The sequence below is a fragment of the Hermetia illucens genome, chromosome 4 (genome assembly GCF_905115235.1).
Source record: "Hermetia illucens chromosome 4, iHerIll2.2.curated.20191125, whole genome shotgun sequence".
Classification (NCBI taxonomy): Eukaryota; Metazoa; Arthropoda; class Insecta; order Diptera; family Stratiomyidae; genus Hermetia; species Hermetia illucens.
In genome coordinates, this window is record NC_051852.1 from 107,517,464 (window position 1) to 107,536,969 (window position 19,506).

Consider the following 19,506-nt stretch of genomic DNA (forward strand, 5'->3'; position numbering starts at 1 on the left):
ACCAGGAATGTAGGCGTATTAAATCTTCAGTTAGTTGCAGAACTCTTCAACGTTGTTTTTGTTGGATGCCTTTAGTTCCAAAATTAGGCCCCCAAAACTGAGTTTCCAGTATACTGCAGGCGTGTTTCTTCAATTTTCTCTCCTGTGGGGAGCATTTCAGTTGCGATTATTTTTAACGCTCGTGAAGGCTTTTTCAAAATTGGAGTTTGGATTAAAATGGCTGGAAGTCAAAAGGCCAAAATACTTGAAGAGCTGCCCGAGTTCATTGAGCTCAATGTGAACCTATTCGTCAAACTGGTGTTCCGCCAACGGCCAGAATTGCTGCTCGAAGCGTTCAACGCGTGCTTGAAGGAGGGCATTTTTCCTTGTCGCTGGAAAGTGGCCAGACTCGATCAGTAAGGGCAAAGGAGACCCGGAGCTCCCGTCTGCATACCGACCGCTGTGTATGCTTGACACGGCCGGAAAAGTGCTCGAGAAGCTCATCAGGGGTAGACTTGCTGAAGCGATCCGTGCTGCCGGGGACTTATCCGCAAGGCAGTTCGGGTTCAGAACAGGGAAATCTACAGTGGATGCTGTTATGGAGGTCGTAGATGCGTTTAATCGAGCCGGGGCACACAGCCGCCGATCTCGACGGATAGTGCTCCTCATAACGCTTGATGTCAGAAATGCCTTCAATTCCGTAAGATGGACAGATAATCTAGGCACACTAGAGAACTCCTTTCACGTGCCAAGCTATCTCTTGCGGATATTGAGGGATTATCTGAAAGACCGCTCCCTGTTCTATGAGACGCTAGAGGGCCAGAGGAGGATGGAAATCACGTCGGGAGTAGCGCAGGGATCCATCCTAGGGCTGGACCTCTGGAACGCTTCCTACGATAGTCTGCTGAGACTCGATATGCCCGAAGAGTCGCGCCTGGTCAGTTATGCAGACGACGTTGCGGCACTTGTTGCCGGACGCACTGTTGAACAGGCGCAAAGCAGACTTGGCATATTGATGCGACGGGTAAGCGGATGGATGACTGCTCACGGTTTCAACCTTGCGCTGGAAAAAACCGAAGTAGTCATCCTGACCAGAAGGAGAATCCCGACCTTGCGTCCCATATCGATCGGCGAGTTGACTATAGTCAAAACCAGCGATTGAATACCTTGGTTTAATGCTCGACTCGAAGATGGGCTTCTTCGAGCAAATCAAAGCAGCCGCGGACAGGGCTGCAGCAGGAGTCGCGGCCTTGAGTCGGATAATGGCGAATGTCGGCGGCCCTATATCAACTAGGAGACGTCTCCTCATGGGAGCAACGCAGTCCGTCCTTCTCTATGGTGCGGAGGTATGGGCTGATGCCCTTGACAAGGAGGTGCATCGTAAACGCCTCGGTCAGAGGCGGGGCGGGGAGCTTTGCGAGTGGCGTCTGCTTATCGTACCGTCTCCGAACCGGCTGTGATAGTGATTGCGGGAGTGATCCCCGTTGCCCTCCTTGCCAAGGAGCGCAAAGCTATCTATCGCCGTAAGGGCGAAAACTTAAGAGAAGTGGTTGCCTGTGAAGAACGTCAACGCACCCTTAACGAGTGGCAACTTTCTTGGCAAAATCAGCCAAGGGGCAAGTGGACTGCGCGGCTCATCGACAAATTAGACCCATGGTTGAACAGAAAGCACGGTGAGATTGATTACTTCCTTACCCAACTTCTAAGTGGGCATGGAGGTTTTCAGTCTTACCTGCATAGGGTTGGGAAGGCGCGATCTCCTGATTGTGTGTTCTGCAATAGAGTGGCGGATGACGCTGAACACATTTTTTTCTCTTGCGAGAGGTGGGACGGCCTCCGCCAGCAGCTTTATGCAGACACAGGGGAGCTCTCTCCAGACAACATTTTCAGAGAGATGCTGAAGAGCGCTGGCAGCTGGAATCGTATTGCGCATTATGTTCGGGCTCTTCTTACTACGAAGAAGATTGAACTCGACCGGCAGAGGGATCGGACGGTAAGGGGTTCCCTAACAACTCCCTTCCTTCCCTCCCCTCCCATTGGTGAAAGGACTTCCCTGACTTGAAGGCTCCCAAAGCCGGGAGAGCGGGAGGGCTAGCCCGAAGTAATGTGTCAAACGGTTCCAGGCTAGTTCTCTGATGACAGGGAGGTGTTTAGTTGGTAGTCCGCCAGCGTGCGTGGCGGGAGTCCAACACTCTGTGCGTAAACGCATTCACCTACCCTACTCCTGTGTGAACCTATTCGTAGGAAATTTGATAAACGTCGCCCAGACCGTTTGTAATAAGTTGTATTATGAAAAGGGAGGCCCAAAGCAAAACTCAAAGTCCTTCATCGCATCGACGTCAATGTTCACGTAAACGAATTCATGAGCACCAAGAGACTAAAAGTCAATAGGCGTATCTTTCGTTGCGAGAAGGGTTGCATAAATACCTAAGGGAGTTGAAGCTCACGGCGGGATGTACTGAGAACATAAGCATACGCAGAGATTCTAGGAGTATTCTTTGATGATTTTCTTTCTCCTGAGTCTTTGATGAAATTCAGAGGAGGAGTTTTTGTTTTGAAAATTGCTTTACTATGCTGGACGTATATCGTTTGGTTAACGAGTTTTTTTTCGAATGTTTCATGTATGAATACTTCGCACGGAAAGTATGCACAAGTGGCGTTGATCGATCTCATTGATGTAGAAGAAGTTGGTAGCTGGGCTTGATTCGGAGACTTATACTGTATCTGTCCACCAACTCTGAATCCTTGAAGATCATTTGCGTTGCTGGTGATCATGCGACTCGTTAGTTTCCCCGTATTTACGCTCGAGCCATTTTATATTACGAATGAGCTTGTGTGTCAGGGTCAGACCTTTCGAGGATTAGTTTTATCTGCGTTCTTAGTGATCATGCGAATCCGAGCTTGTCGCATTTCTGTGTTCCGCACACCCAAATCAAACTCATTTCTCGAATTAGTATGTCGGCTGGGATCATGTTCGCTACTACTAACACTGTGTCTCTGATGATGTTTTAAAAGCAGAGCAGACCTTCAGAGCCGAACTCGCATGCTTTCGTCAGTGTGAGTCTGTAAACGTATAGTAGAATCAGCTATTCGCCGATATTCCGTGGATATGTTTTGGAAAGCGTATTCTAGCTGCCCCCTTAAACCGTAGTTTGTTGTTAATCGTCACCTCTAGGTATTTCATAATCGGATTGGAGATGCTCGAACGCTACGACTTTCATTTTGATACTGTCTTTTTCTAAGGTTTGTGACTAAAACCGCTTCATTTTCCTATCAGTCGGAGTTTGTTAGGTCCCTCGTTATCTCTTTCCCATACTGCACTGTTGTTGCTCTGCGGGCTTTCTTGCAGCGCTATGAACAAGTCACTGCAATTTGGCATTCGTAGCCTCTTCTAGGACAAAAGGCATGAGTACTCCCTACACAGAAGGTAAGTGCTGGGGCTCAAGGTGAGACCAATCCAAGGTTACTATGATGAAAACTCTTGACCTAGAATCTTCTCTTACGAAAAATGTCGATCTAATCTCTAGCCGTGAAGAAACTTATAATTGAGCTTTTTAATGAGTTGTTTATGGCGGTCCCCACTATCGACTTGAAACCAGTATCAACGGCGTAATCACAGTAGGCTGTAGTACCCATACGGTGACACAAGTCTCTGGGACCTTCATTCATTTATCATATTATTCAGGAGCGCTTATTTCAGTCAATGTGCTTGTAATTGCCCTACAACGGAGTTGATTCGGTTTTTGATATCAAACGTCGAAACGGCCCACTGAAAATTGTACTAGCGGTTCGATATGTCATTGCCGGTCCAATGATGGGCGCTATGTCTATTGTAAGTGATGCTCTCCATCATCTCCCCCATTATATCCAACAGTCGGATGATGTGATGCTGAGTTTCCAGGTGGCTTATTGGGTCTGGGAGCAAAATCGTGTTTTTCTTCCTCTAGACTGAAAATATTCTTTGTTTAAGGAACGCCATAAAAGAATTGGTTGGGCCTAGTCTTCACTGCCACTTCCAAAGCTTTGTTCAGAATTGCATCCAAATCTAAGGCCTTATTGTCGCCCATTTTCCGACATATTTCGCACAGTTATTAATCAGTAACTTGAGATTTCACACATTCGTTAAATTGAACTAGAGTTTGCCTATATAACTGAAACAAGGTATCTTACATCTTTACTAAGGTATCTTATCTTTACTCTCCTTGTTGCTTTGTTTTCTTTAGCCGGTTGCTCTTTTCGTAGCGTTTTTACCACCTTTCTAAAGTCCGATAAGGTCAACCTGTTTTCCAAGGCCTGAAGAACATCTCATCATCTCTTTTAGAGAGTGTGCAGATTCTTCGTTGAAGAAAACCTTACCGAGGTATTGGCGTCTGATGTTTGAGGAGGTTGGATAAATGTATGTGAAGCGCAGGATCATCTCTTCCTTTTCCTCATATTGGCTGCATATAGCCGAAACTACCACTCCAATTTTTTCCATTTGATAGTTTAGAAGGTAGTGCCCCATTAATAGCCCTACCAAGGTTTCCATATCTCATTTCTTAAAAGACAATACACATGCCGCTCTAAAGGCCCCGGGCTCTTTGACAAGGATTCCCGCCTGCCGGTAGAAATTCAAATTTCCTTTATACGGTTGCGGGAATCCTTGTAATTTTATTTTCTAGAGCAGACTTGACAGTGGATGGCCGGATGCCAAACGCTGGTTATCATACCAGTTGTGATCATTTTGGTTGTTTTCTAAACTCCACGAATAGATTTGATGCGTCTCCTAGGTGATAATAACTCGGGCGCTTAGTTCTTTTTGTACGTCGCCCAAACTGTCTTCCGCGGATTTCGATAATGGAGCGGCTGGAGGTGAATTTACGATCGAAATCAATACGTCTGCGATTTTAGAGCGTAATATCGTTTAATATCACTCTCTGATTTGCTGTCATGTCAGGGGCCCGCTTTGAAGAACTTGGGTTTATTATCCAAGTTTTTATAGTTTGGCTCCTGCCAGATATTCTAATAGTTTCGGTTCTCTTCTGTGGTGTGGATGTTAGAACTCTCCTAACAGATATGGTGGGTATTAAAATCGCATCTTGCTATTACCCGTGTCTTTGCTCTTTGCATATTGGATAACTCTAAGGAATGTCCCATTAGGAATTTAATCTATGTCATAGAAAAAATAAGCAGAATATCAAAGAATCTCCTCATCTCCATGTTGATTGTTTATGGTTAATTTGATCGTTGTGGCTGCAACACAGGTCGTTAATTAGGATAGTCTGGAGCGGGATCGTCGGAGACAGAGAACTTCCATTGGTATAGAACAGATCAGCATTTTATAAATTTAATCCTCTGATTTCCCCATCAACACTTCATGGTTCTTACATGAGGTATATAAATCGCAGCTGTTGATCTGAAGACTGATTAGTGGAATGGCCGCTTTACAATGCTACAAATTTATTTAAGAAATATGCTATCTTGCCTACGCTTTAGATGATGATGCTATGTGTTGCACTTCCGCTTCACTGACCTTAGGAGTCGACACTTATAACGTGACGGGTCCAAGTCGGTAGTATAACCGGCAGTCCATTTGCTCCCGAATCTTCTTAATATCTGGTTCAGACACGCCCATAGTAAGGATCGGTCTGGATGCCCCGAATGCTGTTTTTCCCTCAACCTTAGTACAATCAAGGAGTTGTGGTTTGCCCGGAGACAGTTTGCCAGGAAGCTGTTTTTTGTCTAAAGGCAGATGCTTACCCGTGGGTAAGGCTCAGCAGGTGGCGTTGATTGGAGCCAAGAGCCTGCTTTGTCTTGAACATTAAGCCTGGGTCCCAATTAGATTGGTCCCTATCTGAGTCTAGACTCAGGTTTTTCACCCATGAGCTGAGGGTTGCCCCTCGCCCAGGGTTGGATCATTATAGTCGAAATTTGTTTTCGATTTTGTCTTTTTTTGAGTTTTATCATAGTTGGCTGCCATGGCCTTTGTTTAATAAAAAGAAAGTCAATCTCGATAGAGCATATTTTTGCAAAGACAAGGCTAGTTGAAACTGGCGACCGCCTTGTACCAAAGCTCACCATTTACATCCTTATTTTAAACCTCTGCGACCATTCTGCCCTCGGCACAGTAGTCACACTTTGGCCTGGGGGTTTGATTACCATGACAATGTAGGTAATTGTTGAGGGAGGACTCTGATGCAACTATTATGGAGCTAGAAACTTGGCGATTAGCCTCTTCGTTTCAAAGTTGGCCATTGGTAAACTATGTGCGCCTTCAATTTTTTGCTGTTCCTTTATAAGGCTCTAGTCTTCTGTAGATGAGGTTTTTATACTACTTATTTCGTCTCTTTTTTCAGGACTCGCTGGAATGTGCTCTAAAACAACAGTTGCACCATTGGATCGAATAAAAATTTTACTTCAAGCACATTCTATTCACTATAAGCACTTAGGAGTATTTAGTGGTCTTAGGCACATAGTATTCAAGGAGTCCTTTTTCGCTTTGTACAAAGGCAATGGAGCACAAATGGTTAGAATTTTCCCATACGCCGCTACACAGTTCACCGCCTTCGAAATATATAAAAAGGTGAGTTGACATTGACATTGATTTGTACATTTTCCAAAAGAGTTGGATTTGAATACGTATTAAACTTTTTCCTTCGTTTTTCAGTATTTAGCAAAATTTGATTTGCATTTGAGATTCGTACAACATAGTGACAAGTTCGTGGCTGGAGCCTGTGCCGGACTCACAGCCGTGACGCTCACGTATCCATTAGATACAATCCGTGCTCGTCTGGCATTCCAAGTGACTGGGGAGCATAAATATACAGGGATCTTACACACCGCCTCGGAAATATTCCGAAATGTAAGTACTAGTAATTCGGTTATGGATTAAGTTGAACAAAAGTACGTGAATTGTTTGCTCCTTGGAGAAAAATTTAATATTCCATTCGATTTTCTGTCATTGCAGGAAGGTGGAGCCCGAGCTCTCTATCGTGGCTTCGTCCCCACTCTGATGGGGATGGTGCCGTATGCAGGTTTCTCATTTTACAGTTTTGAAATGTTGAAATTCTTCTGCATGAAGTATATACCGCGGTATACATGCAACAAATGTGAACGTAATACTGGAGGCTTAGTATTGAATGTACCTGCGAAATTATTATGTGGTGGCTTTGCTGGAGCTGTAGCACAATCCATCTCATATCCATTAGATGTAACTCGACGACGAATGCAGCTGGCTATGATGAATCCTGAAACTGCCAAGTTTGGGTGAGTTGAATAAAATACTTTTTCTATATATTTATGTGTATATGACTTGCTTATGTACATATATTTTTCTAATATTACAAATTCAAATGAACGAGCAAATTATGATAATCTGAAATATTCCTTTTTTCACATATTTTCGAATATCTTTGCACATTTTTGCAAATTGCATATATGTGTCGGTGTTGGTTTTATATTTACAAAATAACTTGGCTACAATCTGCAGAGGGTATGTTAATAGCTTTTAATATTTATAGTTATAGTTTCATTTTTCTTGTAAATCTGTCGTAGTTAATTTCCATCTAGCAATAGAAGTATATTTTCAAGCATGACGCACTTTAACCACATTATGTATTACCTAATTCTAGTATTTTGCCGGAACTAACAAGACCTTCATGCAATTGTTTCGAAATTGAAGATTGATTTACCTTAAATTGTCTTATTGAAAGTTTTAGGAATATGAGTGCAAAGTATGCGAAGGTGAAACACATTAAATCTTTAATGAAAGGGCAGCCAGGTTAGGCAGGTTAAATCCGTTGATCGTTCTCTCCGTGTTAGAGGAATATCTTAGTTTCTTTTCCTCCATAAGGTTATAACCATTGCTGTATTGCATCAATTAATGCATCATCTAGTTTTTTCTAACAAAGATGTGCAGTCGGTATTGATTGAGTCCCTCTATCGTTTACAAAACATTATGATAGCGTGTATCATTATAACATAAAAAATCTAATTTTAAAACTGTTGTTCTGACACAAGTATCTGCAAGTATCCTTGGAACTTTGAAAGATTTGAAGCACATTGTATATGTATTATTACTTTGCAGCCATGAATTTTTGGGATTTTTGCATATGTTGCCTTTTCAATATTGTCATCGATTTGGATATTTAGGCCATTCTTTACTAGTGAATTCCCGTCAGTGGAAACTACATGAACATATCATTAAAGATGCCTGTCCTGCGATTTTTCCAAGATGAGTGTAACCCCATATTGATCGTAGATGTCCTCATTTTGTTCGGGATCATAGGGTGTTACGCCACTTACTTGACAGAACACCCTCGTCTCCATTGCCGCGAGGTAGCATTCATTGTATTATATTGTATTTGCTGCTCGGGCCGCACTCTAAACCATAGATGGCGAAAGGACAACGATGCCGTGGATTTGGAATTTAAGGCGCTTGTTGATGTGTGGGTTTGTGGAGTTCCACCTCATCCTCATGGAGTAATTCATAGCGTATTTTACCATGTCATGATAGCATTGATCTTATCTAATTGCTTATTCTGCGCAGGTGAGCATTAATAACAGAGACAGTGCCTGTCTCATTGGGGTCGATTGTTAAAAAACTTTATTGTATAGGAGATTCAGTTTCATAATTCCACTTTTGAAAAAGTTATTCGGGATTAGCTTTGTTATGAGACAAGAAAACATCGTATGTATAGGACAGTATGTAGGGCGCTTGATTTTGGATGTCCCGCGTGGCAGGGTCCATGACAAGAACGACCAGGAATGGCGAGAGGGCACTTCCTTGAAGAACACCAACAGAGATACTAGGATATATTTAGCATATTTACAATAATCCCAATATGTGTTTTTTATTCGACAACTTGTTGCCATTTTGAAGTTAATTGCATTTTGGCTCTCTTGTAGAAGTCCTCGTTCCTATTGGTAAAAAATTTCACGAGACGAGATTCTCTTGAGACGAATTTGTATTTGAAAATCGCTTGCTATGGTCATAAATAGGTGATAATTTCTTGATGTTATGTCCGGGCTATAAGGTGAATGCGTAAGAATCAAGCTCCCGGAGCTTTTCGCGAGTTATCGATCATTGAAAACAATTCCTTTTCTATTGGTTAAAGCTGGTCGCGTTTAGGTCATTGGTTCCTTCAGGTTCAAATGTTGATAATACAGATGTGAATTAAGAGTTTCGCCGTACGCTAGCAGCTCATAGTAGATGATTCCCTTCTAATCCCACCAAACTTAGAGCGAAACTTTCCTGGCGTTAATCCTGGCTTGGTTATCGTTTGCACCGGCTTACTCCTATTGGAACACGACTGTTATTGCTTGACTTTGTGGGAAGTGATCCATCCTTGGGGGTTGGGGGTAGACTCAAATATCCGATGGTGGCGCCATAATTGGTTTGTAATCTTTTCAATAGGTTAGGTTAGGGCCCGGAGTATGCTGGTAGTGTCGATGGCTTGATGGCGGAACTTGAAGAGTACTTTTCGTCTACGGTAGTGAATGTTACTCGCTTTCGTGGCGGTGACACATAACGCGGAGGCAGAAACTGACGATTCAGTTGCTCCGGATCTGTTCGTTGAAATTGCTGAGAAGAGATGGGCTACGTTGTTGACGCCCGAACGATTGATGGGTTCATAGCTCGGACTGGTGTGTGTCGCAAAAATTAATACGTTTATTTTTCCTGGTTACATGTTAGGAGAGCGGGGGAAATATTTACATGTCTTCCGTTGACATCTAAAGTAAATAAATGTGACGACATTCGCTTCACTATACGATGTGGACCAATGCATGGTTGTCCAGTGACTTTTGCTGAATCTGCACTTAAAAAAACATGGGTGCACATATTTAAATCCTTAGAAACTAAAGTTATTCTTGGGTTACGATGAATGACCAGCTCAGGCCGCAATTGTCTCATTTTCTGACGAGTTTGTTCGTCTTTTGATAGATTTCGCTGTCTCGAGTATCTAGTTTTTCATAAAGATGTTTGGAATGGGCTGCTAGAGTAATGACGAAGGCTTTTTTTGTCTCTCGGCTCGTACTCTTGTAAATTTGGCAGTTGGACATGGTCTTATCAATGGGAAACGTACGGTAAAGCCGATTCTTCCTCCACATCTTAACGAAGGTGGGGTAAGTAGCTTTATGGAACATATTCTTGTTTTGGTTGCACAAGATGAGACAATCGTTTATTATACCATAGAGTGATAAGTGCAAGATCGTTAGTGGCGGCAGAATTGTCAATATGTGCGTACCAAAGTTGTTACCCCCATGGCACCGGTTGCCGCCTGGATTTCACCGATAGCAGCCAAATGACAGGCACGTTACGGGTCTTTGTGTCGAATATTGCGCCCATTTACTTTAATGACATTACGGAAAGTCTCAGAAGTGGCAATTCAGATATCGTATTGAATGTGCTCCAAGTACAGGAGTTTATTGTCATTTTTACTGCATTCTCGTTCTATGTTGTAGCTTTCGGCACCCACCATCGAGTTTCTTATAGACTGCAGATATCGAAGTGCCTTTTTATTTTACGAGTTCTTGCATTTTACCATTAAGGGTGTGCAGACACGGATTAACTTTGTCCTAATGTCGTCCATGCATCAAAACCTCTGCCCCATTTTTGACGAGAAAGGGGCCCGGTCTACGGCGATGACGAAGGTCGCCATACTATTTTTCCGAGGCTTGTTAAATTGAATGATCACTTTTTTGTTACGATATTAAATGCGTTTTCTTGATCGGTTTGTCGCGGTACCTGCTACCGTGAGGGGTCAAGTATGAATGAAAGTAGTGGTGTAACTCCAAATATATTTTATTTTTTTCTTTCCATTTTCGCAGTATTTTGTTTCTATTTTATCATACAATACTAAGTACATTGTCTCAAACCCCTTACCTGGGCTTGGGGCATTCATGTTATGTCAATAACATGCCGTATTTTGAAATGCAGTCACCTGGAAACCAATATCAAATTGAGTCTGTTTTACACTAGTGATCTTCTGTCATTCGAAAGCCCCAAGCTACCAATATCAATTTATTTGGATCGCCGCATCGAGGTACTATGGTCTGGCATAATTTCGAACGAAGAACAATGTCGGCATGCGGGCTAGGTAGCTATAGGTCATGTTGATTAGATGGCGATTCTGGCAGTGGATACAATTCTATTGGTGCCTACACTATGTAACTCTTCGAGCAAATCCGTAGTTTTTTGATTCGCAATGCCGATGTAAATGCGAGAGGCACCATCCTCTTCAAGTCCACCCAACTACTCGCTTACGCTGACGATAACGACATCATGACATCATGAAGAACAACCCGAGATGTAGTCTACCTTCATCCAGATCGAGCAGGCGGCGCGAGATCTTGGGCGAACAACATTGAATCGCACTGGTCAAAGGAAAACAATGAAGATAGGAGACTAAAACTTTGAGACCGTTGAAAATTTCTCCTATCTCGGGTCGAATATCGCAATCGATAACAGCTATGACGATGAAATCCGTGCACGGTTGTTGTCAGCCAACAGAGCCTATTTCAGCTTACAAAAACTATTTCGCTCAAAACGTCTCACCATAGCATCAAAGTTCTTACTGTACAAGACAATGATCTTGCCAGTCCTTATGTATTCCTTGGAGACTTGGGTCCTTAGCAAAAAAAAAAAAAAACTGCGAACTCTTGGTCACTTTCAAGAGAAGAATCCTTCGAAGAATCTTTGGCCCCCTACATGAGGATGGACAATTCCGTAGCTTACATAACGACGAAATCTATGAGCGATACCATGACCGTCCGGTTGTGGATAAAATTCGACTCAATAGGTTACGATGGGCGGGTCACTTAATCCGTATGGATGAGGATGATCCAGCCCGGAAAGTCTATAAGGGCAATATCTATGGTAGAAAAAGAAGACATGGCAGACCCTGCCAAAGATGGAGTAATGGTGAAAGGCAGGATTCTAGAGAACTGCTAGGGATATGGAATTGGTTGATGAAAAATCAGACGTTCGTTATTAAGGCAGTCTTGTCCTGGCCCGGACACCAGTTGCTGCGCCGTTGGTGGTGATTATAAGTACTAGCTTTGTTGTTTTCACAACGAAAGCTATATTTTCCCCGGGACTGATCCCTGAAGTAACTTATCACCTAGGCATAGTGCCAATTGGTAACTTTTCGTGACACGACACGCTTTTATTGCCTATGGAATTGTAAATGTTGGTCAAGTTTGCTTCCTTTGTCATCTGCATTATCATTAAGTCCAGCTGTCTGTATGCAGCTGGAATGACATTTAGTGAATTATTTGTCCAGGTATGATTTCTAATTTTTGCTGCAACGATTTTCCCAACATTGGAGGACTTGCCTTGGGCTGATAGCTGTGGGCAAAGCATCGTAACCCTATAAATGATGCTCAATGCTCCATTGTCACCCCACATGTTCTTCTTTGTTTGTTTTTGACACTTTGTTCGTCGTTTCACTATGTTATTTTGTTTAATCCGATCTAAGCCCGGCACTTCGAACTTTTTGTCTAGCCTAGTATCATATACAAATTGAAAGCTGTTAAGGGGGTGCATATCTGTACCGATTCAGCGGTAATTTTGACAAACTTTTGGTAGGTCCTCTAGGCGTGCTCTTTGTTTGTCACCCACCTAGCTAAAAATGCCGAGCATCTTTTTCTCACTATTGTTGGTATTCATAAATTTAGACGTTGTTATAATCTAGAAATTGACGGGTTTCTTCCAGTTGGCCAAGGACTTTCGGCGCCCGACATTTTTTCAGTCGAAGTATTTTCTGCATTGCGATTACGATCCACTAGATAAACATAAGTGGGTAGGTGACATATCCCGAAAACACCTAAAAAGCTTGATAGGTTCGATCCAATGAAACTATACGGCGGACCAGATTTTCAATATTGAAATTGTGTGATGTATGAGTGAAGTCACTGTCGCAAAAGGCCATAAATATGGGGGGAGGCAATGACTACTATTAGTCACTGTTTTTCCCAATCCTTCCTATTCACCTCACTACTGTGTGTTTTTTCCTTATAGCCTAAACAGAAAAGATCTCCCAAAGAAAGATTTCAGACGATTTCCGAGATTGTATCAACAAGTGAAAACACCGTTGGGATAAATTTTTTCGGTGGAGGGGGGGGGGGGGGGGGGAGTATTTGAAGAAACTATACATATAACTAATAAATAAAATATGTTTTGTTTTATGACATCAGTCTGGGAAGTTTTTTCACATCCTCTTTCTGCTGATGTTTTTTTTTTTCTTTCCTCTTCGTTCTTTGTTCCGTTCAAAGCGGGGTTGGTTCGTCTCGATTGATTGCGCCATTTTGACCGGTCATAGGCCTGATCCGGCTGGAGTCGGGAGGTTATCAAAACCTTGTTGGAATAAAGTTAATGACAGTGCATTACTATGTTTTAGAAATTGAATACATAAGCTCCCTTAAGAAGAGGTATCAAACGAATAATAATTCTGATTAGATTCATTGATTGATTGATGACTGATTAAGTTTTGATGGTCCCTACTTTTTTAGAAATTTATATTGAAAGAATGGGATACTCTCAACAATTTGCATATTTCGTTGTAATATTCAATATTTGTCGAGAAGGTCATTCCAAAAAGGGTTCAGTTATATAAGGCTGGCATCGGAATTAGGCATATTTTCATGACCTGAAGGTACAGCAAAAGAATATTATGGGATTTGTCTTGGGTTAGAAATTTGGATGCTCATTAATATTTCCTGTTTTGGTTTTTACATTTACTTCGATAGCGAACGAAGTTGAAACGAATAGAATCAATGCTGGAATTCGTTTAATTTAGTAGAGGCTAAGGCTTCTGAGACAATAATTGTGAATGCGTTGATTAGTGTAATTGGTAAATCTAGCTTAAGCTCATTTTCTCGCCGGGATAACTTATTGGCTGACTAGTTTTCAATACGGTGCATCCAAACTTGAGATGAAACAGTTATAGTTCTGACAAATTGCGTTGGGCTATATGTTAGCGACTGGCCCTTATGAAGGAGTTTCTTGGTTGTTGCTGTTGTTTCCTAAAAAAATGTGTTTGAGTAAGATATTGCACTTATATATGTAATTGTAAGTAATTCACATTGAATAGATAAAAATATGTATAAAGTTGGTTAGTTTTCAGTTTCGACTCATTTTTGAATTAACATCACTTCTGCTAACTCTTTGTTATCATCCCTAATATATTCCTAACCCCCACTTTCGTGTAGTTTTAAGGCGCTTTCAGTTAATCCTTTGCTATCATTCCCAAAATATTCACAACTCCTACCCTTCATGTAGTCTTAAGATACTTTTGAATATCAAACTTCTAATATAAAAATATTTCCAGGATGGGCATGTTTCGAACTCTGACGCTAATTTACAACGAGAATGGTATTATCCGCGGTCTCTACCGAGGAATGTCCATCAATTACTTAAGGGCTATACCAATGGTAGCGGTTTCATTCTCCACATATGAAATACTTAAACAAGCTTTACAATTAGACACAGGAATGAAGATATAGACTGTTAAGATAGATTTGTGGTGGTGATTTTCAATATGTGTTATTGTCAGTTTCGTTGTTTTAATCATTTTCGAATTTTGTTTTGTTTCTCATATAGCGAATGGACGAAAGAATGTTTATTGCATTTTAGATATTTTTCTATTAAGTATTTATTAGAGAAAGAAAAAATGTTCTTATTTATTTAGTGATATTTTCTATGGTAAGTTGTGAGAGATGAGACGCGGACGTTTTTTTAATGTGACGGTGATGGAACATGACAAAGAATTATATTTTTGTATAAAGAATTTGACAATAAATTTGAGAATGGAAAGCATATTATTGGGTTTCAATAAAATATGGGGAATTCGGTCAAAGGGGGTCCCGGGGGAAACGTGGATTGCATAAAACCTGGAAAACGCCTGCTGAACCAACACCAACAGTGTTACTACCAAACTCTATCTCCATCTCCAAGTGGTGACCGCTGGGAGCTCTTCCTCAACGAAAAGCTACAGAAGGCGAGTCTCACGCGCCTAAAAACGGAGCAAATTGTACCAACTGGTCCTCCAGGTTGGGAGTTGGGTAGGGCTGACAACCTCACTTTGAAAACAACTTGTTACGAAGCGACAAAAGGAGCCTCGGACTGGACTGATAACACAACGACGAACCCGGCAACGACAACGGATCAACGATTTGCTCAATTTCTCATGGAACGTGCGCTCCCTGTACAGAGATGAAGCTGATGAGCAGCTAGCCGATACCCTGCCCCAATATAGGGCTGATATAACAGCGTTGCAAGAGATGCGATAGACAGGGACTGGTTTCCTGGAGAAGAGCCACTACACCATATATTATAGTGGCCATCTAGTAAACCATGTGTTGGGAGTAGGTTTTTCTGTCAGCCAAAAAAATGAAACCTGCTATTATCAGCTTTGAAAACATAAGCGAGAGGCTATACCCTCTGCGTTTGCGAGGCAAATTTAGAAATATAAGCCTCATAAACGTCCACGTCCCTACAGAGGAGACTGCAGAGTTGGAGAAGGATACCTTCTACGAGGCAGTAGAACGAAGCTTCGAAGTCTGTCCCAGGTATGATATCAAAATCATATTTGGGGATTTTAACAGCCAAATAGGGATGGAGCTCGTATTCAGGCGATACTTTGGCTTCCATAGCTTACATAAGAATACAAACGATAACCGACTGCGGGTTATTCAGTTAGCAATGTCAGACGAAATGGTTGTTGAAAGTACCTGGTTTGCGTGGAAAGCGGTCCACCAACATACGTGGCCCTGTCCAGACGGGACCACTTTCAACCAAAGTGACCACGTGTAGACCGAACGTCGCCACTTCTCAGCCTTGATGAATGTTATACTCGGATCACCATCTCGTTGGCATGGTACGAGGGGGGTTCGAATTATAACACCGCCTACAATCCCCTCTGACAATCAGGTGATAGTGAGTACTAAAGCAATTCACAACACAACCCTCCGTAACACTTATAAGAGGGAAATGGATGGAATAATCGCAGCCAAAAGAGATCTTGCAGATGAAGCATTAACAAATGATCCTCACAATCACCTGAAGAACGTTACCATTGATACGGCCACAAATATATCTGGCCCCAGTCACAAGAAAAGTCGCTACGCTAGCAACGGAACGGAAGAATGCCGAATATCGAATAATGTTGCATTCTTAAAAAACGCGAGTGCGCGCGGAGACTTGTCACAAACGTCGAGCGGAGAAGCGACTTTACAGACGCAAAATGGAAACCTGGGAACTCGAAAAGTGCAGGGAGCAACTGCACCAGCCGCAGAAGTTTTACCAACAAGTCAGCAGGAAGCCTTACACACCTCGACGCCCATTCTGCCGAGACAAAGAGGGAAATCTGATTTCCGGCAGAATGGGCATATTGGAGCGATGGGTTGAGTATTTTATTGAACAGTAGAACATTGGCGAGTTGGAGGTCCCACCAACTGAAGGCGACGGACAAATACTGCCACCACCAAGTATAGAAGAAACAACCCGTGCAATTCATCGACTTAAAAGTCATAAATTACAGCTGAATTGGTTAAAAATGGAGGCAATCAATTACACCAAACGGTTCATCAACTTATGCTCAAGATGTGGAACATCGAATCAATGCTTAACGACTGGCAACGATGCATTATCTGCCGCATACAGTAAAAGGGGAGATATCACGCAGTGCAGCAATTATAGAGGTATCATGTTGCTGAGTACCATCTACAAGATATTTTCCGCTATCTTGCTAGGTCGGGCAATTCCTATGGTAGAAAAGGAAGATGGTGCAGACCCTGCATCAGATGGGAGTGATAGTGCCCCCTATATGAGGATGGACAATTCCGTAGTCTACATAGCGATGAAAGCTATGAGCGATACCATGACCATCTGCTTGTGGATAAAATCCGGCTCAATACGTTGTGGTGGACCAGTCACTTAATCCGTATGGATGCGGATGATCCTGCTCGAAAAGTCTATGGTAGAAAAAGAAAACGAAGCAGATCCTGCCTGGGATGGAGCGATGGCGTAGACCACGACGCCAGACAACTTTTAGGGATATCGAATTGCTAGACCTCGACGCAAAACGGGGGTGTCTGAAGTTCCTAGCCTAGACCGGATACAGATATTATGAATTCCCAGTCATGTTGAGGGGAAATTATCAATTCCTTTGGGATTTATGATAATTAAGTTCGAAAGGTTTCAAACTGGAGTTAATGATGCTTTTTGGTCGTTTATGTTTATGTGACGCGTATTCCGAATCAATTTCAATGAATGAGTTTTTCATGAAGTAGATTGATTGTTGTCTATTACCATTAAGATATTGGATGGCCTAGATGATTTCGCAGTCATCCGCGGTGACATAATTGCATAACATCAACACCCTTTGAGTTGGGGCTTAAGAATGCCCTCAACATTTTCTGTGCTTATCGTAAAAGGTGACTAAAAGGAACAGAAATTTGTTGGCTAGTTACCAAAACAACGATTTGAAGACGGACTAATATCACGGGTACGACTTTTGGCCACCGAAACCGAACTATGATTGGTTTCTGGAATGTGCACGCGCTCATAGGGCAACGGTATTCAGGGTCCCCAGAATGCTTGCTTTCTCCAACTTGATCGAGAATTTCAACGATATAAACTGGGCATTCTGGGCCTAAGCGAAGTTAGATGATGAGGTTCTGAAAAATTCCTCTTTCATTGTGTGATGACATGGGATGGGAAAACAGGGCCTTGGTTCTCAATGAGAATAATTCGGTTTGTGAATTTTTGCAGTTTTCATCGGCTCGTCATTCATCGCAAATTGTTCAATTGTCATAAGGTTAGTTGTGGTGTGTCAATTAACTCGACACGATTTAGGAGTTGCCTCCTGGATGTGCATAACAAGATAGGCGCTTACATCGGCCTCGATTGGGATGACAATCTGATGATCGCTTACGTTCGTTTGCGTGTTGCGTTCGCCACTTCTAGGAAGGTTGGACAACTATGACACAACGTCGACAGCTTGATGATTAAGCTGTCGTTCTACAATGGAAGAGATATCTTGCTAATCGGACGGCAGATACGCTGAGCAACATGCCTGAGAATATCGCCGAGCATTAACTCGTCATGATGATGATGATTGAGTTGTCATCGCAAATGTTTTTTCTTTGGGTTCAGGTCGTTGGCCATCTCTCGAAGGGGCGTCATAAGATCTGGCTGACTGCCGAATCGTGGAAACGAATTGATGGATTGAAGGGATTGGAGGTTCCATTGACCGCTGTGAGAAATCGTGAACGTGATGCGCTCCAACTCCGTACCGAAAGAAATCCCGGGAGGATCAAAGTAGTGTGTGCTGTGACAAAAGGGAATTTGTTATTGCGCTGGTTAGGGAAGCGGAACATTCCGCAGAACGCATTTCTGAAAGGACCAGAAAGCTCACAGTTTTCCGATTGCCCGGCTCCAGCTAGAACCAGACTTCCGATAGTAGGTTGCTAATTCTTTGGGAACCTCAAAGAGATCTCTAGTTATAATCTGGGGGAGTTGCTATCCTTCGTAAGTGATACGGGTAGGATCAGAAGATCCGAGCCTGTTATCATCTGGGGATGTATTCTGAGGTCTAGATTTCATATAAGTAGTTGTATTATTGTGATTCTTTTCCAATTCTTCGGTTGGGTGGGTTCGCTGCATGTAAAAAGACACATAGATCGGGTGTGACAGAAAAAATTGAACTGATTTTAATAAGGTTTTGTTTCAAACATTGAATGGGACTTGACTATTTCCTCTCTGCTAAGTGGGCATGGAGGTTTTTAGGTTGCATAAGGTCGGGAAGGCACGGTCTCCTCATTGTATGCTCTGCAATGGAGTGGGGAACGACACCGAACGCACCTTTTTCTCATGTGAAAGGTGGGATTGGTTTCATCAGGAACTTTATCCAGACCATGGAGAGAAGCTTTCCGCAGACAACGTTGTCAGAGGGATGCTAAGGAGCGCTTGCAGATGGAGTCGTGTTGGGCAATACGTTCGGGCTCTTGTTGTTGCAAAGAAGAATGAGCTTGACCATTCAACGCAGTCAAGCACCCTGTGTGTTTGAGGTGTGGGAGAGGCAAAGCCTCTGAGCACTCAGACCTTAGTGGCCCATTGTACTCGATTCCCCCGTCTAATGGAATATCCCCGATTCATTCAATTCAATTCATTCATTATGACGGGGATGATGTCATCATCAACGGTGTAACAACCGTTATCCGGTTTAGGCCTGCCTTAGTAAGGAACTCCAGATATCCCGGTTTTGCGCCGAGGTCTTCGCTGTCTGGCGTCCTGCTTACGTTATCGTTTCATCTGAGGCTGGGTCTAAAAGTCTTGTTTTTAAGGTTTTGTGTAAACACAAAACCTTATTAAAATCGGTTTACTGTCTGTCTGTGTCTATCTGTCTGTCTGTCCGCCACACGTATTTTTCTCGGAGACGGCTATAGTGATTGACACCAAATTTGGTAGAAAGGTGGGAACTATGAACGCTCATACATACAGTGAGTTACATCCTTTTACGTTGAATTTAAGGGGGGTCCCCATTC

General features: G+C 42.6%; 1 protein-coding gene across 2 annotated transcripts in view; it reads left to right on the forward strand.

Moving 5' to 3' along the window:
- The window catches only part of LOC119655207 (graves disease carrier protein homolog), a 43,721-nt gene extending 28,945 nt beyond the window's left edge, over positions 1 to 14,776 (forward strand). Inside the window, exons 2-6 of one of the 2 annotated variants that reach the window (XM_038060979.1) lie at positions 6,315 to 6,541; positions 6,626 to 6,820; positions 6,926 to 7,224; positions 7,448 to 7,450; positions 14,289 to 14,776. In XM_038060979.1, coding sequence (XP_037916907.1) covers positions 6,315 to 6,541; positions 6,626 to 6,820; positions 6,926 to 7,224; positions 7,448 to 7,450; positions 14,289 to 14,463 — 899 coding nt within the window. In that variant the 3' untranslated portion in view covers positions 14,464 to 14,776. The remainder of the gene's footprint in view (positions 1 to 6,314; positions 6,542 to 6,625; positions 6,821 to 6,925; positions 7,225 to 7,447; positions 7,451 to 14,288) is intronic. The other variant, XM_038060980.1, reaches the window with a different exon arrangement.
- Positions 14,777 to 19,506: the final 4,730 nt, after the last annotated feature.